The 27,432-nt window shown below is 38.8% G+C and overlaps 1 protein-coding gene across 3 annotated transcripts in view; it reads left to right on the plus strand.

Annotated features, from left to right (window-relative positions):
- The window catches only part of MICAL2 (microtubule associated monooxygenase, calponin and LIM domain containing 2), a 65,854-nt gene that overhangs the window by 20,961 nt on the left and 17,461 nt on the right, over nt 1–27,432 (plus strand). For all 3 annotated transcript variants that reach the window (XM_031050258.2, XM_031050256.2, XM_031050257.2), the window contains exons 3-14: nt 10,915–11,122; nt 11,782–11,898; nt 13,008–13,109; nt 14,891–15,046; nt 16,007–16,107; nt 17,769–18,026; nt 18,786–18,901; nt 19,901–20,027; nt 20,204–20,294; nt 20,392–20,539; nt 22,675–22,874; nt 23,387–23,499. In XM_031050258.2, the coding sequence (XP_030906118.1) occupies nt 10,915–11,122; nt 11,782–11,898; nt 13,008–13,109; nt 14,891–15,046; nt 16,007–16,107; nt 17,769–18,026; nt 18,786–18,901; nt 19,901–20,027; nt 20,204–20,294; nt 20,392–20,539; nt 22,675–22,874; nt 23,387–23,499 (1,737 nt within the window). The remainder of the gene's footprint in view (nt 1–10,914; nt 11,123–11,781; nt 11,899–13,007; nt 13,110–14,890; nt 15,047–16,006; nt 16,108–17,768; nt 18,027–18,785; nt 18,902–19,900; nt 20,028–20,203; nt 20,295–20,391; nt 20,540–22,674; nt 22,875–23,386; nt 23,500–27,432) is intronic.

The following is a 27,432-nucleotide window of genomic DNA, read 5'->3' on the forward strand; positions in this document are numbered from 1 at the left end:
GCTTACAGTGGTACCAGTAAGTTTGCTCCAGACTAGTGAAACACATTCAGTGCGATTTTGGTGATTCCTGTTGTAGACTGGTATGTGTCATGCTCATTAGAAGTGTGGGAGCTGGATCAAGGAAGGGCAGATGTGGCCCAGCTGCAGTGACCTGCAAGTGATTTAAAATACAGGGTTCAAAGTTTTAAAAAATGTCGAAAGCTAGAGCAGTAGTCTGAGATCAAGAAGGTAAAATTTCCAGAAGCTACCGGAAAACTATGACTCTTCTAACAGAAGAGGACAAGAGGCAAGATAAACTCAAACAAGCCCAGAGTTCCAGAGAACATGGTCAGAATTTTAGAGTATATAACCTGTAGGAGAGGCTTAAATACCTTCACCTAATCTATGGCAGAGAAGACCCAAAAAGGAACACTACATTGTTGTTCTATGGAGCTTGAACACAACCAGATCTGCTATTCTTTTCACCTTCACTCTGTAGTAGTCTGGCTGACACTGCTAGATCATACTCTGATTAGTTTTTCAAAGTTTGCATTTTGCCTTGGACATTTGCTGCTCCTGTTTCAGCCCTTAAGAACAGCTTCTGCTTCCCAAGGCCATGCTTGTTTCTGCTTAAGAAACCAACCACAAGGTACTGTCTTGCTTGTCTTGCATCACTCTGGATTTGTTCATTTGACTAAGCTATGAACTTAGAAGGAACCACGTGGTTATGCCACACTTTGAATTAGACTTGTGTTGCTTACTTCCACTGCCCCTGTGAATGAGTTACAAGAGCAGCTTTGAAAGGACCTGTGCAACAGCAAATGCACCTTTCTGAGACTGGTGTCCACCTCCCCATCCTGCCTGCACACTCTGCCATTCTTGCTGAATTTACAATTCAGATAAAACAACTGCCACAGGGAAGTTTGCAGCTCAGAGTAGAAAACATTGCAAGAGATGGTAGTGAGCTTCCTGCCAAGGACTACACACCCAGATCGCTAATAACAAGTTATGCTGATCAGCAAGTACTCAGTGGAAGGCAAAGGCATTTCTGTCTAATTCCACACAACCTCCCCCCCCCTCCGCTTTTTCTCTTGTTTGTTTGTTTCTTAGCAAGGTAGGAAGCAGTTGCATGCAGTAGGAAGCCTTTCCTGATGGGTGAGGCTATTATGACTGCTGGAGCTGCTGCTGGGCTGCTCCCTGCCTGCCTGGCCACCAGGCTGTCAGGGCTTGGGTGGCTTACTCTGTCTTCTAATGGGCTGTAGGCATCTGGGGTAGGAAGTTCACTGCCTGCCAGCCCAGATAGAGCCTTGATAGTGGCAGAACAAGCACAGCCAGTGCTGTTGAGGCAAATGCCTCCATCTGAATTTCACCCTGGCTGGAATGTGAAAACAGAGTCATTAATATGGAGGTGTGTAAATAAACACTGATCTTCTATGTATGTTTATCTTCCTTCTGTTATGTTGGATGTTGGTGTAAAAGGGACTATATCACACCTTGTGAAGTGCAGTTTGCTGTCAGATTTTGCCTCCAACTCTCTGCCCCTCTCTTTGAAGCATGCTCTTTTTTCCTTTTCTTTTTTTCCCTTTTTCTATATTTACTTCTATTTTCCAAGTCTCTTACCTTCAGTAATAAGGGCTGTTTTGTCCCATCCTTTGTTTTCTGCCAAAAAGGTTTTGGAAATAAGAGCTACAGGTGCTGAAATCTGATTTTCTCTGTGTGATACGCTGCCAGCAGCCTGGTTAGTTGGTTCTGTATGAGTGTTGTTAACTTTGCCTGCTATCAGAAGCACTAAAGATACATTTTCTAATTTTAGTTATGTGAAGTGTTTGAAACTATCTTGAATGTTGATGCTATTTGATACCATGTTTTGAAGAGGTGCTTCTTGGTCAGTTCTTATAGTTTTTTAGATTGTAAATAAAAATGTACAAGCATTTTCTATCCATGGTAGACTGGTATGTGCAAGTGACCAGTCAAACTGGGAAAAACTCAGTTTATCACTCTTTGGAGCTTTTTTGCTTTACTAGTTAAGTGGCTGTGGATGCTAGCACTGGAAAATGCAGTGCCTTTGAAGACTGTATGATGAGCCAGAAGAAAATAAACCCCAGGAGCTCAGAATTGTTGATTTCTTGTCCAGTGTTGTGTTTTGAGCTCATCTATAGCTGCCATGCACTACTGTACCGTCCTTCTGCTTGACAAGATTAGAAATGATGGGGTTAAATGATTCAACTCTTTAAAAATAAATAAATTATTTTAAAATCTGGATTCTGATGGCTAGTTTTGTTTGAGTTCATTTGCCCACTACTGGCTTCTAAAAGCCAGGTCTTAATTGGGTGTTGGTTAATAATTCACCTAATATAAAAATGTATTTGCAAACATGTTTTAAAATGTTCTGTGAAATGACCTTGGAATAACTTGACTCACCACTTACTTTAAAAACCAGCTTCTGAATGGAAGCTTTACTCATTTATTAGATTGTCGTAATTGTTTTTCAGTTAGCAATTTCAGGTTCAGTTTAGCATTTCATTTTGGTACCCACACCAGGCTGTTAGCAACAGTGCTATTTTTGTGTTGTGGGTGGGATTTATTTTTTTTTTCCCAAGCATATTACCAGCTTCTTCCCGTAGGGATGCCATGGTTGTTGACCAACATACCTGCATGCTTTAGATGCCGTCAAGCATGAGAAATCCCTTTCTCTGCACTGTAGACAAGTCCTCCACTGGCTGGTGAGCCTCTGACCCTGAAACCGTGTAGAGGATTAATTATTTCTTGCAACTATGATCACACAAGTGTCACTACTTGCAAGGCTCCCAAGACTTGAGGCTTGGACACTGGCCAGTCTCTGCTGTGCTCACAAGTGAGGTGCTTGGTGCCTTTGTTTCTTCATCTCTGCTCACCAGTTTTCTGTTCCTGAAAAATCTGTTTCATGGTTTTGTCTTGGTTTTGAGGTTTGTTTTTTGGTTTGTTTTGTTGTTGTTGTTTTGCTAAGTGTTTAAGGATAGCCTTAAAGCATTATCTGAGTATGACAGGCATAAGACTACAAGTAAAAGACAAGGTACTTAAGTGCTGCCAACCTATTCATGACTGAGATAGTCAGGCAGCATTCTTTCTGCAAGGTTTATCTTGTTTTCATTTTGATTGTTTAAGCAACTGGTGTAAAAAGAAAAAAAAAGAAAGCAATCTCTTCTGGTTTTTGGGTGTGGGTTTTTTCCCTGTTTTGATTACAATGAAAGACAGACAGGAAAACAGAAAATATGCTCTTAATTGCAAATGATGTTAGAGGGTTTATTTTGTGCTTTGCACTTGCCTAATTTCTGCTGGATAATCTGTTTATTAAAAACAGTGTAACATATGCTGTCAAGTTTTCTTCAGCTAGCTCTAATTGTGGTGCAGGACAACTTAAAGTTTCTGGAGATACTTTTCTGTGTTATATCTGCTAATTGCAATTTTTATTTATTTATTTTTTTTAGTAAATTCTTATAAAAGCTCTGAGATCAAGCTGAATATATTTAAATATGTCCAATGCAACCTGAGAGAGTTCTTCAGAAAAGCTCCAAGTAAACAAGCCTTGACAGCTTTGGTGCATGAATGAAGGAACTCTTGACCTTCTAGCACACTGAATGCATACAGTTTTTCTTTGTGTTGCACAGCAGACTATAAGTTTCAGATGTCTTTCATACCATTGTTTTAATTTCAAGTAATGGAAAGATTTTTCTATGCAGTTCTAATACCAGTACATATATCTGAGAGACAGACAGGGTGGATAGACAAGTATGTCCAAATTAATCCAGGGAAAATGAAGGCACGTGTTTTTTTCCATGCAGAAGCTTATCTTCCAAAAAAGAGAAAAAAATCCCTGTAAAGATGAGCCAAATGAATGCAGTAAATGTACTAATGTTTCACTTCTGGCAATAAAACAGGAGGGCAATAAAGATAGATCCTCTGATCCCTGGACTGTGCCATGTCCAGCTGTGAGTGCAGCAACTGCAGAGCACAATGCTGGGGAAAGCTCTGTCCAAAATCAGCCTGGATTAGGTAGCCTCAAATCCACATTACAGTCTTTTAAGGAGAAAAATAACAGTGTTTCCATTTTAGCCAATTCCTGATATGGGTATTTTTGGCAGGAGATGACAAAACTGCGTATTTTGGAGGTCCTCAGCTGAGGATATGAAGGGTAAAATACCGTTGGTATTGAAAGCAGAAATAGAATTGTAGTGTTGCACCAAAACAGTTTTGTTGCTGTGGTTGGTGGCAATTAGGGGTGCATGAGCCTCACAGTTCCCAGCTGCCTTTGAACTTCCCCAGCAGTGGTATTTATATGGTGTTCAGTCTCTAAAAAAGTCCATTCAGCAAGATCCAGATAATCATCATAATATTTTAAGGTAGATTTTGGAGCTATCTGTAGTTCATTTAAATAGTATTCATTTAACCCTTTGGAGAGTTAAGACCTCTCATGAAAATACACTTAACTGAATATTATTTTTTTGTCAATGAAAAGTTTTTAACATTGATAATTTTATAAAGAGCTCATACAACACAGTATAGTAAAGTTCTTCTAAAGATTACTTAATTTTTGTAGGACAAAGTTAATTATGTCCTATATCTTCTCCTTTTGTTGGAAGAATCTGTAGTATAGATCTGTTAGCCACAGAAGTTTTGGATATATGTTTTGGTATCTGGCCTCTTTCTAAAAATGAATGAAAGAATTCCTGGTTTAGGTCAGTGCTGTTCCTTTTCTATATGTATATGTAGTCAAATTGACACCTTCTAGATCATTCTCATATTTAGCTGCAGTTATCAATGTTCTTGACAGGGTCATGTTCTGTTGCCTTGTAGTAAAAGCAGTTGTATATGTATAGCAGCATTCAGCAAGTCAGGCAACAAGCAACGAGGACAAGCATCCTATGCTGCAGGGCATGTTACTGACAAAGCAGGTCTATACTAAGGTGCCTGGTAACCAAGGTATTTTATAGCAACACATCCTTTGTTGGCAATGGCTGGGCAGGCTTGTAGTGGTATGTAGTATGTAAAGGGATGACAAGCACTTTGTGTAGGGATCTTCACCTGGAGAAGCAGTGAGTACCTGAAGAGGATTGTTAAGGGGAGCAAACATATATTGAAGTGCTTTGGTAGGCTAGGGCTGCAGCAAGATTGGGCTAGCATCATAGATTGACAAAACGTGTCATGCCTATTGTGAGCTTAAGCTTTTTTTCTTTTCCTTCTTTTATTTTTAAATGAATTTTTTTTAGTTCTTAACATTTTTGATGTTGCCTCAAGTGGCATATAGAATTGTATTTTTCCATTGCAGTTTTTCAAACTTTAAAAACTGTATTGGCTTTTCAGTGGATTCAGGGTACATTTGACTGCACTGTTATATCCAGTGGTTGTCAATGAACTTATATGATAAAATCTGTGAGTACAAATATGAGATCAACTGTGAGTCAGGAATGTCCTACTGAGCAGCCCTCTTTTTGCCAGAAGCATTTTTATGTCTAATAAGGGGGATGAAGTGAAAAGCAATGTGGTGGAGAGAGCTTCCTGGTGCAGCTTCTGATAGCTGTCTGCCTTAGTTGCTTATGCAGCTCTTTTTCTTTGGAGCCATTCCAGGGAAGCAGTCATTGCTGATCCAGAAAATGTGTTGTTTCATTGTGTTTTGTGTCTATCTCGTGTTGCATCACTTTTAGCTCTATCATGAATAAACACTTGTCCCAATACATGTAGGACATAATCCCGTATAGTCAGTCAAATTAATCCTTGGTGCACTCGTGTTGCTTTAGACGTTGCACACAGGCCAAAGTCCCATATCTGGTGAGTGTGGGAATGAACACACCTGAGTCCCAGAGCAAATGAAGAAGAGTGTTTGCCATGGAAAGGCAAAATATTGTGTCTGTCTGCATTCTGCAGGCTGTCTGGGCATGGGTAGAGCCTCCTGTCATAGTGAGGAGGCCAACAGGCACTGGGGATACCTGCAGCACCAGGCAGGGACCTTGAGGCATGTGGGGAGTTGTTGCTCATTTCTAGCAGTATGATCCATTCCTATAGGTTTTGATTTCCAATTAGTAATTTGGGCAAATATTGCATATAAGCTGAAAGAAGTTAAATAATTTAGGCAGATGGTTTTCAGTATTTTTTCAGTAGTGTACATGCTTGCATTTCCACTGAAGAGTAGAAATGGTGCTTCTGGCTAGGCATGCCTTAGGATGACAAAGGGTGTCTCTGCGTCTATTCAGTTTCTGTTGAGCTGGAGTCTAAAATTAATCTCTTTTTCACCTCTAAAGCACCTGAAAGGCAAAAATGAGAAAGTCTTGAATTCCTGGAGTGGTTGTAGCTCTTCATCCCAGAACATATAGAAAGTGGATCATCATTGAACATACTTTTATTTTCCAGGACTAATTCAATGGTGAGGGATCTTAGGCAGGAGAGAAGTGAGGGATATAGAGCTGGATAATAACAGTGTGATGCATTGAGCTATGATGGGATTTGTCTATTCTTAACTGTGCAAAGAGATGCAGTTTGGTTGCATCCCCCACCCACGTGCTGCTACCAACTGGTACATTCCTCAACTGTGAGCATGTAAATGCGGAGGATTAACAAATTCTTTTTTTTTTTTTATATTTTTCAAAGACAATGAGTAGATTCTGCCTTTCAGTTATTAAAGTGGATGAGAGATTTCTGTGATTATGTCATTGTGGAGTGTGGTGGAGTTTTTTTTAAGAGTAGTGTTAGTATTCATCTCCTCTCTCCCCTTTCACTCAGAGCCTAAATTGTTTCTGTAAGATTTACTTCAGTGTATGAAAACCAATGGAAGAGTTCTGCAAATTCTCAGCTGTTAAACTGCATATGGTTTTTCCAGAATGGGATATAGGTGTCTGGATTCACAGGCTGCTGATTTAATAGTGGGGGCCGGGGGGGGGGGGGTTGGGGGGGTTGCAAGAGGCCCCTACTTCCCATCCCTCTCTTCTTTCCTGTCCTTCTATTTTTAAGTCTCATGTTTGTACATTATATATAGGAGATTGTATCAAAAACCTGTGCCTGGCACAGAAGTCATTCTGCTTTTGGGGAGGTAACTTGCGCTGCCATTTATCTCAGCACTAAGTGCTCTTATGCAGTGTAGAAACATTTCCTGGAGATTCTCAAGGCACTGTCATTCTTAAGCATACCAGTAGAAAGTAGCATCTCATGGAGTCAGATCAACCTTTGAGTAGAATCAAGTTTATGAGACTTACCAAATGCTGTGTATGTTTATATTATTACAAGTGAAACTTTCTGATATCTTTCAATTGCACTTGGGGAAAAAATACACGGAATTTCTGCTCTATTTCAGTCTAAAGATAAATAATACAGCAAGAAGTGTGCTTAAGTGGGACAAGGTTTATACACAAACAAGTAATTATCTTTTAGGGGAAAGTACAGTGTTTTTTAACAGTACCATAAAACCATATTATTTACTCAGCAGCTTAAGTGACAACTTTTGTAAAATATGCATAGCCTTATTAGTGTTTTATTTTGAAGTACAAAAATTTCCATGCTTTACTTAATATTTATAATTGTAAGCTGAAATAGTCCTAAATTTGTCACTAGGCAACTGTTACTGGCCTGTAAACTTGCATTAGTCCCCTTCAGTGGGGATTTTGTAGCTGGTATTCAAAAAATGCCTTTGCAGAAGTTTAACTCGAATCAGCATGTCCATTTATTTATGATAATTTATATCGTAAGTGTAAAATTTTCATTGTTGCATTTACTGCAAGCAGTAATTGGCATAATTCATACCCAGGATATTTACAAGAAGAGTAGATGAACTTAGCTCACATAAAATCCTGATGAAAAGTACTTGTGGTGACTGTTGCTTGTAGGAGTTGGTGTTTATGGGCAGTTTCTTCAGTACTGCCAGTTAACCACATAGCAGAAGTTTTGTGCAGGAAATTTGATGTACATAACCTTACATGGTCCTGTAGCTGATGAGGTGATGGAGCACAGGCAGGTGTGCCCATGCTGTTCTTGGGGAGTGTATTAAATTAAATGAAGCTTCTGATTTAACAGGAAGTGTTCACATATGTTTGCAGGCAGCCTCACCCTTTATAGTATGAGGTTTTTGTTGAGAAATATGCCTTCTCTCAGTATTGCTATCTTGCACTAACATGGTGTATATATGTAGTAAAACAGGATATAGACTCAACATGATACAGAATCTTCAGGTATGTTACAGAAGTCTAGTAATGATCTTATTCTTGGACAAGCTGTCCTGTATTCTGTACAAGTCTTTCTCCCTTCATTTACAGCCTGAACAATGAAGATGCAAAAGCTGCTTGCTAGTCCTCTTGAGAAACTGTTACTTTGAATAAGTTGCAGAAGATGCTTTTGACTTACCCTTTACTTTTTTAGGTGGTAATCTGGCACAATTAAAAGACAGTTGAGCTGTGAATGGTGATGTGGATGTCAAGAAACCCTTGGCATTTGTCCATCCGTGTTTGTTACATTTCAGGATTGATTGAGACTTCCTTTCACAATGTCAGTTTTCATAATTGGTGTTAAATTGCAAGATGTTAATTTCAAAAGCAGGCCCTGATGAGCCAGGAGGCTGGGGTAACAGGAGGTGAAAATGGGAAGCCATTCAATGCTTGTTCTAGGCTGACTACAACAAGGTTTCTCCTGTGACTTTGCTAGCAGAGAGCTGGGGAGGGAGGGCAGGGACAGGCTAGTGGTATGCTCTCTTTCCTTACTTGATAAAGGTAGGAACACAAACGCGGTAAGAATTACCTTTGCAAGGGTTTTGTGTTGCGTTTGACCCCAGAAATTAAAAAACAAACAAACAAAACAAAACCAAAACAAACAAACAAACAAAAAAACCCAACAAAACAATGACAAAAAAAGATTACAAAGTGCCAAGAGTAAGCTCTACACCAGCAGGAAGTGTCCTTAATAAATCAAAGAACAGATAGCTCTCAGACAGATAAATGTGTTTATGGAAGGTAACCATGGATGATGACAAATATACTACTGTTCTTCATGGCGTCTCTAGGCAGTTATGAAGATATTTTGCCAATGGTCATAGGAGGAGGGGAGGGGGCAGAATCCTCCTCAAAATTGTAACATACTGTGTTGCAGAGCCCCAGGAGGAGCTAGCAGTGTTTTCTGCGTGGGTTTTATTCCTTGGCAGGATCCACTACGGCTAAATCTCAAAGGCCGCTTTTTTAAAGTTGTGTGTATTTGTATATAATACAGTTTGTTAGCCAAAACCCAGCCCCACATTATCAAACCATGTATGGTCTTCATTGTAAAATCTTTCTAACTGCTTGCTAAACATTACTGGAAAATTCTGTAGCTGTGAAGGCAGTCACTTACTTGTTAGAATTCACAGTTCCCATGTTAATAACAACAAGCATGTGCAGTGAAGAGCTGACCCACCAGAGATCCTCTTCAGTTGGGGTAACATCTGCACTCTATTTTCTTCCTTTATATAATTACATCTGTTGCTATTTTTTAATACTTAGCATGGAGTGAGGAGTGTTCTTCTGAAATTATGTATTAAATGTGCTCTTTTAAGAGGAAGAAAGCCAAGTGGCTAATGCAACAGCCTAACTTTAACTTATTTAATGTCTCTAGTTAAAAGAATACTTGCCTTAAGCAAAGCAAAAGCACCTCACAGGAACTTTTCTTTCAGTGGGAATTTACTCAAATTAATTATTAAATTAAAAAAAGCCCTGGCACTTCTATGATTGGGTTGGACAAAAGTCATGGACAAAAGTCAGCGTTGGGTAATTTTTGCTTAAGTTGTTAAATTGGGAAACAAATGTTGAATGAACCAAAATAAATAAATGACTCTATTTTATGAAATTGAAACGTAATGGGAACCAGACTTGTGTGCAACAAGCCTCGAGATACAGTCCATGCTTGCTTTGAAGCTTTAATCACTGTCTGGCTATGTGTGCAGGATGCACAGGAGCGTGTCTGGTGTGTGAGATAATGGGTTTGGAATCGCAATGCGGCACAGCTCAGCCTGTTCGAACCTGGTGCTTGAACTGTTGGCATAGAGTTTGTGAAGTCCATGTGTGTTTTGGGGTGTCTTGGGGGAAGTAGGGTGAGTTTTGAGGGAGATGTGGAACAGCAGTGACTAGACTTTCTAATCAGTTTTTAGTAATCAGTCAGGAAAATGTAAGCATTAAATATGTTAAGTTTTAATTAGTTTGCTTTCTGGAAATCCTTTGCTTGTTAGGCTGTGAAAACTTACAGCTGTCAACTAAAATTTGAGCAAGAATTCTCTGTAGTGATTCCTGAAACAATTCTTCTGATGACACCCAAATTTAGACTTAAGCTCCTAAAATGTAATTGTCCTGACAGTGAGGATGTTGACCAGTGGGTGAAATGGAATAGGGCAGGTCAAGTTCCTTGGCTCTGGTAGGGAGTACAAGTCTGCTGACTGTTCTTAACATGCACTACTTTATGACAGTAGGTGAAATAGGTTGTTATATTCAGGATACATCATCGCTTGAAAGAGAAACTAGTACCGTAAGACTACTGGCTTATCATAGATTTGTCTAACAAGTCTAGCAAATGTGCACCTATTTCCTCTTCAAAACAAGACCACTTATTTCCTTTCCTCTCTTTTCTATGTAGCTGTAATCCTGTTTCCTGCAAGCAGTTTTGAAACATTAAATGTGAGTTAGAAATGTACAAGCAGGTGCTCAAAACTGTTTAGCTTTTTGCTGTTTCTTCTGTTATATCTTTTTGTCAGATGTTTCTACATCTGCATGAAGTTTATCCTCTTGTATAAATTGACTGAATGCCACACAAGAGCAAAGTATGAATGTTTATTGGTTTAAATAGATGACTTGCATGCATTCTCAGTAGCATATGTCTGGTTGAATATCAAGTTGTAACAGAGGAGTGTGCGGAAGTCAATACAAAACTCTGTGTAAGACTCCTTCTTTTCTGTACTAGTGTTTAATTATCGGAGGTGGCCCATGTGGCTTGCGGACTGCCATAGAACTTGCCTTTCTGGGAGCCAAAGTTGTTGTTGTGGAGAAGCGGGACACCTTCTCAAGAAATAATGTGTTGCATCTCTGGCCATTTACAATCCATGACCTCCGGGGACTGGGAGCAAAGAAATTCTATGGAAAATTCTGTGCAGGATCTATCGATCACATCAGTAAGTATCCAAGGGCATGGGCACAGTTCAGATAACAGGTGTACTGAAGTCAGATGATTACCAGAGACTTCTTGATTTGGCAGAAAACTCATCTCCCTTAAACATGCTCAAGTGCATGCTTGCACACGCACACAGAGGAAAAGTAATGGTCTCATTTAAGCAAAATGGCAATTGCACATTTGTCAGTCTTACAGAGCAGCTTTTTTATTAGTCTGGATTTGTTAAACAATATTTTTTAATTACGAAGTATGAAGACTACTGACATTCATTCTAGTATGTTGAAGATAGACACAACCCTTAATCTAATGAAAAAATATGTGGAAGTGGGGTATTTTACAGGTAAATATGCTGTATCATTTTCTGTCCTACAATGGTCAACATTACTGGTTAGCAGATCCTTTAAATATAGTTAGAAAGGAAAGTTCTAAGTAAGTATTGCTAGAAACTCACTGAAGTAAGTTTTATTACCTACAAATTGTGCTGCTAGAGGAAAATGAGACAGAAGAGATCAACATGCTGTGGTGGTTGCTACATTTGCATTCATCACAGTATGGGAAATAACAATGTTGCATGCTTGTGTTAACAGTATCAGTTGGGTGGCATGCTTGTAGCAGCTGTAATTATTTACCTATTAAATACTTCTTTGTTACTGTCTACAGGTATTCGACAGCTTCAACTTATCCTCTTCAAAGTTGCACTTATACTAGGAGTTGAAATCCATGTGAATCTAGAATTTGTGAAAGTCCTGGAACCTCCTGAAGATCAAGAAAACCAAAGTATTATTTGTCATAATGTAGTTTCGTTCACAGTACCTTCTTTTTGTCAGGCATTATGTGCGATTGTTTAAGGTGAATTCTGCCTAAAAAAATGGGAGGTTTTTGCCCTTCTTATTCAGCAAGGTTTGCTGTACACAGTCGTAATCATGATATGTGTCATTGTGGCAGAGCACTGATAATTCTTAAAATACAGCCCAGTCTGAGAAGTTGAGGTTTTGCACTATGCCTTCTGGCATGCATTTGAGGCTCTGTTAGGGAGTCTGGTGTGGCTTTTTGGTATCTTCTTGCAAAAACAATTTTTGATTGATAATATAAATATTGAGGATGGATTAAGCTCCCTGGGCCTCATTTTGCTTTCACATTTGATGTAACTCCCACTGGTGCACAGAGTCTTATCAGGCATGTTATGTAAGGTTTTTAAACAAAATAGAGAATGATCTCTCATTTTTTTTTCCATTTTTTTAAATAAGATTAGTATGTAGGGTGTAGTTGCAATAGAGTGTTTTAAATTTTTGCTTTCATTAAAAATACTATGCTGTCTCTTTTTAAAGGATTTTATAGTGACAGTAGAATAAATATATTTTATATAAATAAAAATGTATAGAAATAGATACTTTATTTCTATAAAATATATGTCTAAAGTAGTTAAATCGTGTATTATTTTTAAATATGGGCAATACAAACATTTTTGCATAATCAGCTTTGTGTTAATGCAAAGGTTAAATTTTGGTTTGTGAGCATGCTCACATTTAATTTCTATTTAGAAGATAATAAAAAGTATTGATGATGGAATGCTATGTTACTTATTTTAATACCCAGTTCATTATTGTGATATGGGTCTGAGAAGAAGTTTAGTGCATTAGGTGATTCAGATGAAGGCTTCTGTTCTTTTTTTTTAATTGTCAGTTTACAAGCTTGTCACCTTGCTAGCACAACCTGAACATAGCTTTGACTGCAACGGAGCTTCCCTCCATCAGACCAAAGCGGAATTCAGCTCTGTTTGAATGAGAAATAGGATCATTTATCCTAATGCCCTTTCTTCAGACTCTGAAACTGCTTCTCCTTTGTATTGCTGAAGAATGAATAAGTATTATTCCTTGTGTTTTTAGAGATAGGTTGGAGGGCTGAATTTCTCCCCATGGATCACCCTTTGTCAGAGTATGAATTTGATGTTATTATTGGTGCAGATGGCCGCAGGAACACGTTAGAAGGTAGGTGAATGTGTGCTTAGGAGAACACGAAACAAGACTTTTCAGTCCACTGAAATCTGTGAAACTATTTTTCATGGAGTATCTTCTGCTTCTGTTGTTAAGTTGTAGCTCAAAATAAAGACATTTAATGTCATTACCAATTCCCAGCCCTGTGTATCTGCATTGCCTACAAAATTCATCATGATGCCATTGGGCTTGCTTCAAGATTAAGCAATTATATATTTTTTTTACTTCAAGGATGCTGGCTGACAAGACACATGCCAGAAATTGTGTAGTCTTTGCTATTGTGCCTTAAATTTGAACTGTATGTTTCAACTAATGACCAAAACATGACTGTCAGGTATTTAATGAAGGCATCAGAGATATTGCTGTCTTACAGAGATGATTTAACTTCAAAAGCAAATACTTTGAAAACGATACCAAAAGATAATAACTCTAAGCAAGGAGGGGGAAGGGGGGGGGGGGGGAATGCTTCATGAATTGGAGCCACTTTTGAGAATTCAGACCATCTGAGCTGTCTGTTTTAACAAGATGCTAGCTAAGCTGCTCCTGTATCACATGAACAAACCTGTTACTTAATTATATATTTGACTTGTAGCTTTAATTATATCCATGTTAGTTTTAGCTCACTAAGTATGCTATTTCCTTTTTATTAGCTTCATAGTTTGCTTATTCTTATATTTGCCAACCACAATATGTTTAAAGTTAATGCTCTATTAGAAATTTCCCCAGAGTATTGTCTAGTTATCCTCTCTTAACAGACTGTTTAAATAATAAGGTATCAGCAAAACAAAATCGTTCTTACCTCAGCTGCAGACTCTATTGAGAAGTTAATGTGGTTATCGTAGTACCAGGATCTAAGGGAAAAATTAGTGCACTGAAGGTTGTTTACATACAGAGGCTGGTATTGTCAATCCCAGTGAAATAATGAGACCGTATCAAGAAGCACAGAGACAAAAATTTATAGCTAATTTATTTCTTCTTAAAAACTATATGTATTCTCTACAAAATCATCTGCAATTGGCCTTAAAAATCAGGACCCTCTGTCCTACTTCGTAATTTACTTAAAGGTAAAAGGGAATATCCAGATGGAAAAACTTCAATGTGTAATTGCGAGACAGTGGCTTAGTGGCCTTTTTTTTTTTTTTCCGTGAAAAGAGGAAGCTAGGATGGAGCAAGAGAGCAAGCAGTCAGTCTCACCTTGGCAATATGACTGATAAGCCACTGAATATTTTTCATCCCCTAATATCTTTGGAAAACCTCACTAGCTTGGGTGTATGTACATCTAAACGCTGTTCTAGAGGTTTCTGTTTTTCAGATCTTTCTTTGCTGCTTTTGACTGCTGATCCCTTGCATGTTTTTTCTTAAGCTGTTTATCATCTATATAACAAAAATCTTATTTGATATTTTGCATGTTAAAAATGTTTTCCTCCATTAAATTTGATCTGTTCTATTTCCAATCTGTTGTTCTTTAGTTATCATTTGTTCTTAACTTCTTCCCATATTGCACTTCTTCCCATAATTCCCCTCCAGGCTTTTTTTTTTTGTTTTATTGAGGCTTTATCTTGCGTGCAGTGCAGCTTCAGTTTTGCAGCTGGAAGTGGGGAGAGAAGACTCTTTTCATTCAAGGGAATTTTGGAGAAATTATGGAAGCTGCTTCTGGTGTGTTGTTTGATATGTAGGGCTAGACATAGAAAAGAGGCCAAGCTGCCTTGAGCAGCTCTTTCCTGGAGGTCCAATGTGACATTTTCAGTGTCTTTAATTTTTTCTTTGCTTACCAGGTTTCAGGAGGAAGGAGTTCCGTGGAAAGCTGGCCATAGCTATCACTGCCAATTTTATAAACAGAAATACAACTGCAGAAGCCAAGGTAGAAGAAATTAGTGGTGTTGCTTTCATCTTCAATCAGAAGTTCTTCCAGGATCTTAAAGAGGAAACGGGTGGGTGCATCCTCTTCTTTTTATTTCCACAGCCAAATACAAGAGATAATAGAGGAACTCTTCATGTACAGGGCCACCCTCCGATGCACATCAATTTAAATGTAGTGTATAAACCCCCCCCCACCCCCCCCCCAGGTGATGAAATGCCCTTGATGTCAGAGCCTTGCAGATGGAGGTGTCCATTTATGGTGCAGTGGGATTTATTTATTTATATTTTTTAGCTTGGGCGTTGCCACCTCATAGCTTGTTTTAATGTTTAAATCTTTCTCAACTGTGTAAAAATGTTTGCTATCTCGAACAAATTTAGAAGAGCATTTGCAGTGCCCAGAGATTTCCCTTAAGACATAGCTTGTTTTGTTTGTAACCATTCACATACTGAACAGCTTAAACCCAGTGAAAAAGGCTCTGCCCTTCTGGGAGAAGTTTAATCTTTGGTTTTGATGTGCAGATCTGATAAACTGAAAAGAATTAGACAGGAATCTTCCATAAATACTTGTGAAATGTCTTTATGAAAAGGGGCTTCAGAGTAGTTGCACTGTCAGTACAAGCAATTCTATTCTTGATGTATGGTTAATTTCGTTTATAAAAAATTACTACAGTAGAAACCCAAACTGCTGGTTAGACCCAATGCCAGAGCCGCAGCAACCTAAAGAGCACTTTACTGGCTTATTCCCCCTTTTGATTTTGGTTGGTTTTGTGGGTTGGTTGGGTTTTTTGGTTTTTGGTTGGTTGGGTTTTTTTGGGCTTTTTGGGTTTTTGTTTGTTTGTTTGATTGTGGGTTTTTTTTGTTTTTCTGTTGGGGTTGGTTTTTTCTTAATAGTATCTTGTCCACTAATGCTTTACCCCAGCTGCTAAGGTATCCCAAGAAGGAAAGGCATCTGCGGGGATCAGTCACATGTTGTTAGTAAAAGACACAGACAGTGCACTGTACTTGATAACAAATGTATTATGTCTTTTCAGGAATTGACCTGGAGAATATTGTTTACTATAAAGATAGTACCCATTATTTTGTGATGACAGCAAAAAAACAGAGTCTTCTGGACAAAGGAGTGATTATTAATGTATGTAAAAATGCTTTCTAAAATCTGATTTTATTTACTTGGCACAGAATAAGTGTGAACATCTTCATAAATGTTGATGCATGTATAGAGGGTGTTTATGGACTTACTACATCATTTCATTAAAGCTCAGATCTCTTAGATCTTACTCTGACTTTGTTACTGTTGTTTTTCCTTCCAGTCAGCACTAAGTTTCTGTAGAGAGCTGAAAACAATATGTCCTAAATTTATCAGCTCTGAAACTGTCTGAAATGAGATCTTGACTCACCTTGGAAATATGTAGTGTGGTCATCACACTAGAAAATAAAATCCTCATTATTTAAAGGTGAACTTAACACAGCTATGTCCAGTTTTATCAGGCAAATAAGGAAGCATTAAAACGTACCCCAGGCTAAATTTCAAATTCTCTAATGTGGATAGAACATGATGGAAGTAGGCTATAAACACAATGTCCCAAGTACATTTAAAAGTTCTGGCCTTTGAGGCCTTTTTTCTTTTCTTTTTTTTTTTGGGGGGGGGGGAGGGGGTGTGAGGTTTCCTTCTTCTGTAAGATGTAGGGGTTTATTTTCTTTTTTTACTAGAGAGTGTTTTGGCATAATTTAAATTTCTCTTCCTGGAAACCCAAGAGAGGTCAATTTTTCTTAAATTAAGACAGTGCCAAAATGAGTCGAGTATCATTTCCCGAAGGAAGTACTTGTGGGGAGCTATCAGAAAGCTTATTGGCTTCCTGATGGGACCACTTAGCTTGGTGCCATGAACTGCTGCCCTTTCAGAAGATGGTCCCAGGGCAGAGCAGCTGGCCTTGACCAGCCAGGATGGGAGAGGGGAAGGGCAGCAGCCCCCAGCAGTGCGGGGTGGACAGAGCAGGACATGAGACCTGGGGTTGAGGGGCTGGTGTTTGTAGGTGAGGGCAGTCCTGGGAGGTCTGTGGGTATTTTGGAGAAGAGGAGCAGTAGCTGTGGCTGTCAGAGCTCTTCTAAGCTGCTCAGGTCTCAGTGGGAGAGAAGCCAAAACAGTGTCTCTAAAACAACTGGGCTAATAAGGGTTCTGTTGTATCAGCCCTATGATTAGGGGTCTCATCTGCGATTAAGCTGTAAATAGAAACTGCCTTATTAATAATAACTGGCTTTAAGTAGGGTGACCTGCAAAGGCAGGGGCTTTATCACACTGGCCAAAAAAAGCCCAGCCCAAAACAGCAAAACAGAAGTTTCCACAGTCCAAGTTGGAATGTATTGTTACCAAGGTGTTAAGTCAAGCCTTGAGGCTGAAACCTGCATGCTATATCATCAGTATGTTGGTATTTCTGCTCTCGTGTGGTTTCAGATGTGGGGTGCACACATGCAAAAAAGCTTTGCAGTGATGATGGTAACATCTTTTGATGGGAGGAAAGTAATGTCATGAAAATAGCATGTAACTGAAGAACAGGGTGTACAGTAGTACTGTGTTGCAAATAAAGCTACTTGTTCATTGTTGACATAAAGAGTTCCTGTTTGGAGTAGTACAATAACCTCTGTTTGTGTATTAACTTCTTGGAGGAGATCACAAACCTGACTTGGTTCTTTATGCTGTGAGATGTGTGATTGCTACTCATGCTATGACACTGCAGTGTTCCAATCCAGAGAGTATAGTTGGAGTATCTAATCTACATGCTTTTTTCCCTGCAGGACTATATTGATACTGAGTTGCTCCTCTGTGGGGAAAATGTGAACCAGAGCAATTTGCTGTCCTATGCTAGAGAAGCTGCTGACTTTGCAACCAACTACCAGCTGCCTTCCTTGGATTTTGCAATTAATCACTATGGGCAACCAGATGTGGCAATGTTTGATTTTACTTCTATGTATGCATCTGAAAATGCTGCACTAGTGAGACAGAGACACAGACATCAGCTCCTGGTGGCTCTTGTTGGTGATAGTTTGCTTGAGGTATATCTTTATTTTTTCCCCTTAACCAAGTCATTCAATCTACCCTCCAAAACAAACTGTACTCTCTTACATGTACTTTCTTTGGAATAGATTTTTTTTCCTTTTTTTTTTTCATGCCATCGTTATGTCATAACTAATGCTTGGCTTGCATTCTGTAGCTGGGATCCTATTTTGCTTTATGCAAGTTGTATTTATGTCTGAAAACTGTGAGCTGTGTGTCCTCAGCTTGGGTGCATGGCATAATTTTCCTGACTTCCATCATAAAGAAAACTTCATCCAAATTTTTATTGCAGTCTCTTTGCCTTAATATATTCTTTTTCTGAAGTGAAAAGTGTATTTCACAACTAATTTTTTTTAAACACATGCTGACAGCCTGAAGTGTTTGAAACGATCAGTTCAAAGCAAAATTAGGAGATGAGAAGAAAGGCATCTTTTTTCCTTTTTTTTTTAGACTAATTCTTGAGTATTGAGTCTTTTTTTCTTTTTTTTTTCCTTTTTTTCCTCTCAGCCTGTACCTTTTGAGGTTAAGAAATCCATTTTTAAATATAGAAGCTAAAAAAGAAAATGTTAAAGCAGTCTTTTTCGTTACCTAAGACGTGGAGGAGCAAAATGTCTAAAAATTGCAAGTTGCTGTATTTTAACTCTTTCAGGGCTACTTTTCTGATACAGTATGAAACCCTAAACTCCAAAATCACATTACAAATTACTTTTGTAATAAGGCATTAATACAAGGAATTAAAATGTAATTGCTTCTTACAGCCTTTCTGGCCAATGGGTACTGGCTGTGCCAGAGGCTTCTTAGCTGCTTTTGATACTGCATGGATGGTGCGGAGCTGGGCTCAAGGAAAACCCCCATTAGAAATTCTTGCTGAACGGTGAGTGCTGCTTTTGTCTTCTTCACCATTCCCAGTGTTTGAAAGAGTTGCAGCATTGGTAGAAGGCAGTGAAGTTCAGAATGCCACTAGGAAAAATATTCTTCACTGCAATGGCATTGGGTTGAGGTTATCTATTAGTTCAGGTTACTGAACAATTTACAATAGCAGTAGGCCATTGTGCTGTATGCTTCTGCACACATTAGAGATCCAGCAACATATATAACATTGGTTTAAAGCACTAATTCAAGTCACTAATGACTAGGAGTAAGTGAGATCCTTAAGAAAGTAAACCAAAGATGCTTTGGTTGTGTCAAAAGACTAACCTTCCAACCATAGGTACAGCAGCAATCCTGGTGTTGCCATAGTGTGGTGGTTCAAGTTGCTGACTTTGGTCCTGATGGCAACTGCCCTGCTCTTCTACAGCTGCCCAGGTGTTTCTGGGGCAGATACACTGTAGAAATAGACATGGTTATAGTAATACAAGTAGAAGCATTACTAAGAACAGTGCTTTGAGAAGTTTTAAGATAGAAGCCTGTGGGATGACTCAAACACAGCCTAGTCCCAAATGGAAAATTGAACAGCATAATAAAAAGGCTGTGGTGGATATAGGAATTGCAGAATGACAGGATTTAGTGCTGTTATGTGGTAAAGAAGTTACTCCTTGGGTGGATGTTAAAGCAAAACCAGATGACTGAATGATGTAACCCTTTTTTTTTTTTTTTCCCTCCTCTTCTTTTTCTTGTTTACTTCCTGCCTCAGGAAAATATGGGCATAAGTTCTGAGAGCCTGTCTTTTTGTTTTCCTTTTTGTGTGGCATCATTCTGCTGTTCTGCTGAGTTGGGGATAGGAAATGGGATGGATGCATTATGCAGTTAGTGCATAACACTTGTTCTAGCAGAATCAAAATAAGGTGCAGGTAGCTGCAAAAAAAATAGATACACTTTATGTAATAAATATTTACTTTAATCAATATCTCTTGCATCTTTTTTTCTCTACCAGAGAGAGCATTTATCGACTCTTGCCTCAAACTACCCCTGAAAATATTAACAAGAACTTTGACCAGTATACCATTGACCCTGGAACAAGATACCCAAATTTGAACTCAAGTTGTGTTCGACCTCACCAGGTTAGTACTTAAAAGCTTGCTTGTGAAATCAGGGCTGTAAATAGTGCATGAACAAAATCTTCAGAAGACTCCTTAATTTAGAACTAACTGTTGATAAAGTTTTCTTTCTAGGATAACTCTTGTTTTTCCTCTCTAAGCAATTCTCACATTATGCTGCTAATTGCTTTTACTTGTAGGTGAGACAATTATATGTTACCAATGAGTTACAACAATGTCCTCTTGAAAGAGTGAGCTCCATTAGAAGATCAGTGAATCTCTCAAGACATGGTATGTGACATCTCATGTTTCCTGCAGCGCTTAGTATTTAGAGCATTCTGAGCATACAAAAATTGATCGAAACATTTGCTCTCCACTGTAACTGCAGAGTCAGATATTCGACCTAACAAGCTTTTGACCTGGTGTCAGAAGCAGACAGAAGGGTACCGTAATGTTAATGTCACAGACCTGACTACCTCCTGGAAAAGTGGCCTTGCGCTGTGTGCTATTATCCATCGCTTCAGACCTGACCTCATGTAAGTGGCATCTGTAGATCTTGTTAAGTGTAGGTGTGTTAGGCATTTACCAAAGTACAAAGTAAAACCAATGAGAACAACACTGATCCTCCAGATTCTCCTTCTGTTTCTGGTCTTTGCGAGGAGATACACACCACTGCCAGGTTTGGTAGAGGGAGAGGGTGGGGTAATTTTGGCTTTGGATTTTTAGTATGTCTTTGCACACCATTTAGAATGAAGTATATATGCTTTCAAAGAGCTAGGAAGGCTTTGAACCTTATGATTTACAATTGTGTTTGTCACATGGCTATTTAAAACAAAAATTGCAGTGCTTGGAGAATGTGAGAGTCGCATTCCCAGGTCCCTGGAGACAGCTTTTTAGTGTATGTTTAAAAGCACAACGTCACTGTCATGAGTTACAGAAATACCTGGGTGAGCCTCAAATGGACCATTCTCAATATATTGTAGTGGTTACTGTGACAGTCATGTAGGGAAATGGTGGGCCATGTTGGCACACAGGAGATGGTGGTTTTGCATAACTCTTTGTCTAGAAGAACGTGGTTCCCCTGCATGTAGGCTGTGTAACAAGGGCTGGCCCTTGAAAATTAACTGCTTTAGGGATTGAATGTAAGCAGCATTCCCCTTTTGACAGTGTTTCTGGGGTACTAACCCTAAAATACATACATTCTTATGTATGAATATTTTGTAAGGTTCCTCTGTTAGATACCACGGGGTCAGCATTTAATAGGTGTCAGGAAACAGCAATTGCTGGCACTGGGTTACTGGGCCTGCCTGCTGCAGTCTGTGGTGGGATGACTCTTTTGTTGTGTCACCAGTCTCCAGAATGCAGTGGATGCATTCTCTTGTCTACCTACCCAGACTTAGGAGTCACGAATGAATTACTGTCAGCCCCTCATTACTGTGGACAAATGAAAGAAATGATTGAGCTCTTCTATGAGGTGTGATAAGTTGGAAAAAACAGGAATTATATCAAGAATACTTGTTTGTATAGCTTTGCCAGAGGAAGAGCTAGGATTTTAAGAATGAGATTTTTTGGGTTTGGTTTGTTTTTTCCCTTGTATCAATTTAAAAGAATTATGGGTGGTTTTGTGGAGAGCAGAGTGTAGAAAGCAAAGTAATCTTTTCTGCCTGTGGAAAGCATGTCTCTTAAGCCCTGCTCTCTCTAGAAAGCTGATAGATTTCCTGAGCTAACGGACCTCCTGCTGTTTAATTAACATTGTGTTCAGAAATTGTTGGCTTTTTGTACTAAATGGGACTGCTGAAGGACTTGGCCAGATGAAAGCTGGGCAGGCAGCAGAGGCAGCTGCCTGTGGGTTGTAGGAAGGGCTGGGATGGAGGGCTGCCTGCAGCCCCCCTGGCTCCAGGAATAGGGAGTTTTTGTGGGGAGAGAGAGAAGTTCTTTGGGGATTCAAAACCTCACATTCCTTACGAGGGAAAACTACCCAGCCCTGAGCTTTGTAATTTATTCACATGTTTATTTTAATCATGAATTTTGGAAGCTGTTCAAGAGATCAGAGTCTTAGAATAGGTCCCATAGAAAATGGATTAGAGAATGGATAAACACAGTTCCAGATGTGTGATATACTTATTTAGTGTGCTGCTAAATTCAGTTATGACATGGACAGAAGGTCCTCATTTGAACTATGCGTGGTACACCTTAAAAAGAAAAGTAGTACCTGTGCATGTGTGTGTGTACACATGTAACAAGTTTGTTCCATAAAACACTAGCCTAAATTTACTACTCCTGACTTTAATGATTTATAGAACTAATAAAAACTAAAAAGTCAATTGCTAACAGGTGAACTGTGTAGAAGTACAGCTGTATTTGGAGAAGATAAAATTCTCTTAGCACTTCTAAGGAGGAATTGCATTTCTTCACAAATAAGATAATCCTTTTCATGGGACTGCATCAAAATCCATTTCAGTGAAATAGCTTCTAGATTGTTTTTCCAAAGCCAGGATTTGTAATAACAGGATTTCTTACCTTTGGCATATCTGTCGCTTTGACCCAGTGAAATGCCTGTGTGCTCATTCATGGTGCTGTCCTGCACCTATCTGATGGACAAGGGAGCACTGCATGTTTCTATGGGAATCAGAGAGGAAACTGCCACTAATACAAGTGTGTTGCCCCACAGTGACTTTGATGCTCTGAATGAAGAGGATGTTGTCAAAAATAATCAGCTGGCATTCGATGTTGCTGAGCAGGAGTTTGGAATCCCCCCTGTGACCACGGGGAAGGAGGTGGGGTCGGCTGGGGAGCCAGACAAGCTCAGCATGGTCATGTACCTCTCCAAGTTCTATGAACTGTTCAGGGGCACACCTCTGCGGGCAGTAGGTAAGCCAAACGCAGGCCACTCCTAACTCTTGCAAGTTTAGGGGGTGGAAGCACTTCATCCAGGCTGCTTATGAGCATTATTGCTCTTGAGCCAAGAGTCTTTTCCCAGCTGAGCTGTTCTGGCATGCAAGAGTGCCTACTTCTGTCTGCAATAGTTACCTTGTGCTTTAAAAAGGAAAGGGGGAAAAACCTGATTGAAGACCAAGGTTTTGTGGGTCCTTGGTGGTTTCAGAGAACAGAAGCAGCTGAATAACTGCTGCTTGACATCACAAAATTCATGTATCAGGCCATTAGAGTGATTCTCTGGTAAGGATGACTGCCTATGACATGTCCATTCCTGGGTGCTTCTTTTCCTTTTTTAAAAAGTCACCCTATATTGTATGCATTTATTTTATTGGCTTGGGTTTCTTATGTATAATTGCTACCAGCACTCAAGTGGAAAATTCTGTCTTGGACAAAGCATTTAAAAAAGAAATTTGAGTAAATATCCTATGTGGCTGTTTTTTGAACAGATGCTGGTGAGAAGCAAAATGGAGAACATAACGATCTTTGTTCAGCAAAATCATCCAACTTTATCTTTAATAATTACATCAATTTAACTTCTCCAAGAAAACGAGTACCAAAGGTAAGAATGACGCTATAAACCTTTTTCTGTTGAGAAGATGAAAATAAACTGTCAGGTTTAGAAATAAAGGTTTTATATGTATCCTACTATTAAAAGACCTGTAGAAGGAGATTTTTTGAGCATACTAAAGAAGAAAAATAGGATTTCACAGTAGAGAAAGCTAACACACACATGCACACTCAATTCTTACCATGTTTGTAAGGATAATACTGAAACATTTGTCAGTGTCAAACTGCTGAAGCATTAATAATAGTCTGAGTTAAGCATTCTCTGTACCTGCAGAATTTCAAATCACAGTGAGAATTTAGGTGTACTTGGGGAGAATTCATATATATTGTCCATTAATATCTTCTTCAGTTAAGGTAAAAATAAGAGGAGAATGTTGTTTTATTTGTTGTGTTTATAAATTAACATTTTCAACTTGAAATATTTGAAATCTTGGCTCTGTTATGTGTATTGTCTTTCAAGTTTTATTTTTGGAAAAATGGTTTTCAAAGTAATTCTTAGGAGATTTTGTGCAATGCTAAATACTAAGCATTTTTTTTTTATTTTGGGGGCCTTTGGGCTTGAGTTTTGGTTTGTTTTTTTTTTTTGAGACAGGAAAGTCTGGAATTTTTCTGGGTTATTCCTACCTTTAAGAAAAAATAGCACTGTAGTTCTGTATTCCTAGAGTTAAATATGCAGCCATATTATTATATTTCAGTTCAAATAATCACTGGTATGCAGGAAGGCTTATTGATTGGGAGTGAGTGCTATTTTTTCACAAAGCAGTGTTTTGAACAGATGTGGATGCTGCCATTGTTCTGGAGGGAAGCTTTCGAGCACTCAGAGATGTATAAAGCCTGCAATGGTAGCAAACAGTGGGTAGGCTGACTATCATGACTCTGAGATGATGCTCTCTTACTCATATCCATATATTCTTTTCTTGGTCACTTATTAGTGAAGACATATTGAAATGCCCTTTTTATGTCCCTTTATAAAACATATCCCATGCCCATACACATTGTGATTCAACACTCTGGGGCTTTGAAAGGTTATGAAGACCCGAGTTAATACTCTGTGGCATAGGACTGTGTGCAGTAAGAGTATTGTGTTTCTGAATGGATTAAAACTTCAGAAGTTTTCTATGATTTAATGTGTAGCTTACTCTAATGAAATTATTCAGTAATAAACTGTTTCACCTTCTGCCTATTCATTAGCCTGGTCCTCTTCTGAAAGGAGACCTTGAGGAGGGACTGTGCTTCCACAGCCAAACCTACCTTCATTCTAATTTCAATTTACATGGAGAGTGTCTGCAAAGCCTGTCTCAGAGCATGTACTCCACCAAAACGAATTTAACTTCTGTATTTTCTGAAACAAAGCTTAATGCAAAATTGTTCCAGGCTTTGAGTTTCCTGGGCTGGCCAGAAACTGTATGTTTATTGCTAAAGTTCTCAAGCCCTTGCTTTGTTGGGTTTTGTTGTTTTTTTTTTTACTTTTATTTCTTCCTTTTTTTTTTTTTTTTACTTTTTAACAGACCTCCTTCATGCTTAACTGTATTGCTTCATTTACACCTATGCAGAGACTCTTAGGTTTTGCCTTCAAAAGTACGCATTTCCAGATTCTTTTGGAATTCAGTGTCCTTCATAAAAGTTCAGGTGTGCATGTATGTACTGCATTTCTCTGTAATGTATTGCTTTTAAAATTTGTTGCCAACTTCTCAGTTTTCATGGAAATGGGGGTTTGTTTGTTTGTTTGTTTGTTTTTTACCTGAAGAATTGCTGCAGAATTTCCAGTGATTTCATAGATTATGTCTGAAATATTTTCTATCCAGAAACACATTTTTGCAACGTGTGGACAACACAGTAACCTCATATATCCTTGTTAAGAAATAACTTTTTTTGCCACCCGCATATACACAAAACCAAGTGACATGTTTCCCAGCTAACCAACCAGTGGGAAATCAAATAGGCAAAATAAACATTGCTTTTTCTTGTGGGTGACTTCTTCAGAAGAAAATCCTTCTTCATGACCACAGTGTTGTTGTTTTTCCCTGAGTTATTTGCAGAACTAAATAGACTTTTTAGTAGTGGGGAGAGCTTTCCATTACTAAGCTGTGCAGCCCTCTGACTAACCTCCCGTCATGAAATAAGCCTTCTGTCATAACAGGAGGTATAGTTCTTGGCACTACATGAAAGTATGAGGTTATTTGCTTGATGGGCCCCTTTGGTTTCACACTGCAGGGGTTTGTTTGAAATGAGAAGCAAAGGCCGTATTTTCCAAATCAGCTTGGGGAGTGGGATTGTGTAGACCCTATTTTGTATAGGGCTTTGCAGCCCTGTCATGGCTGGGGTGTGAAACTAAGCAAGGAATGTGGTACTCGGGTTAGAACAGAGACTTGTGACTGCCAGAACCAGCTGAAACTATCTGGGAAATGAAACTCCTTGGAAAGCAGCTGCTTGAGTTAGGAGTTTGGCTTCAGATTTGTCTCTTTCCCCTGCAAAAAGTGCTGCTGAGCATTATCCAGGTATTACTGTAAGAGAACACTCACATATCATAGACTCAAAAACCAGCAAGGGTAACAGTTGCTTACAAAACTTTCCATGCCATCTAGTTTGTCCTTTTACTTGGCTGGAAGAGGGATCCTTATCTGGGCTCAGGTTGTGAGAGACCAGGAAGTGGGACCCTGGAGCTGGTGTGGCCGTGGCTGCTCTGGCAGGGTGTGTTGGGCTGGATAATGTTTTCCATTCTCCAGCAGAGTGTCGGTAGGGCTGGAGAGGAACTGAGATTTCCTGTGCTCCAGACTAATAAATGAATGGACGTGTTTACACAATAAAGGACACAGTCCTTTTTGTTGCAGTTTTGCTAGGCAATTAAATTGCTTTGTCTTTCATTTCTTTGTAAAACATGTTAATTAAAGTCCTTTGTGTAAGATTTTCGAAGGCATCATCTTGTTTGCTCCATTCACTTAGGCAAATTCTGCTTTTATGTGGTACAGATTATTACGCAGAATACATTGTGCTGTTATGTTGTTCAGTTTTCCTTGGTAGACTAACAACTATAGGTAGTGTTAAAGCTAGGTTACTGAGAGCTGGGGCTTGAAAGACAATGTACCAAAGCATACAAAGTAATCAAAATACTGTCATCTGACTCTTTTGGTGTTTGCCCAGAAGTTGTTTGGGATTACTTCTATTCACTTCATAATGATTTATTACAGTGTATATATAAAAAGGAAGCCTGTATTCTTTGATCTCTCCTCATTCTTTTTTTCTTTTTTTTTTAATTGGCTGAGCAACCACTAAGATGCAGTGTGGGCAGACGCAAATAAGCGGAGTCTATTGTTCATAAAGTGTAACCCAACATGACATCTATCAGGCAAAAAAAATTTCCATTGTACCAAATCTTCAAGACTGAATTTAATAAGAACTGTTACAAATTCTTAAGCATTGACTGTTTCGCAAGTTCAACCAGACTGAGTATGAAGTATTATTTATTGTGTAATCCCTAATTCAGTAAAGTAATTAAACATGTGCGTAGCTTGAGCATAAAATAGGCAGTTTGGTTGCTTAAGTATTGTAATGTAAAGCCATAGTTAGGGAGATGAACCTTACAAGGGAGACAGACTTTAAGGTAGACAATAATTGCTTCCCTAAAAGAAGAGGTATGTCTGTGCTATAAACACATGATCTGCATGCAGATATCTAATTAAAAGATGTGAAAGAGTGAGGGGTGTCTGGATTTTGTTACTTACCTGCAAACCAGTGTAGTCTAGACTAAAATTCACAGAATAAGTGATGCTGTAATGCCTTTTCCTTCAAAGATGTGTCAGTAATTTATGAATCTTAAAATCTTCAGCACTGAAAGAGGACAAGATAAACACCAACAATGTAGGGCCTGTGTTCAACAGAGTGTACAAGCATGTATTTTCACCCATCAAAGTCCAGTGAGACCTCC

This window comes from Melopsittacus undulatus, chromosome 8, assembly GCF_012275295.1.
Source record: "Melopsittacus undulatus isolate bMelUnd1 chromosome 8, bMelUnd1.mat.Z, whole genome shotgun sequence".
NCBI lineage: Eukaryota > Metazoa > Chordata > Aves > Psittaciformes > Psittaculidae > Melopsittacus > Melopsittacus undulatus.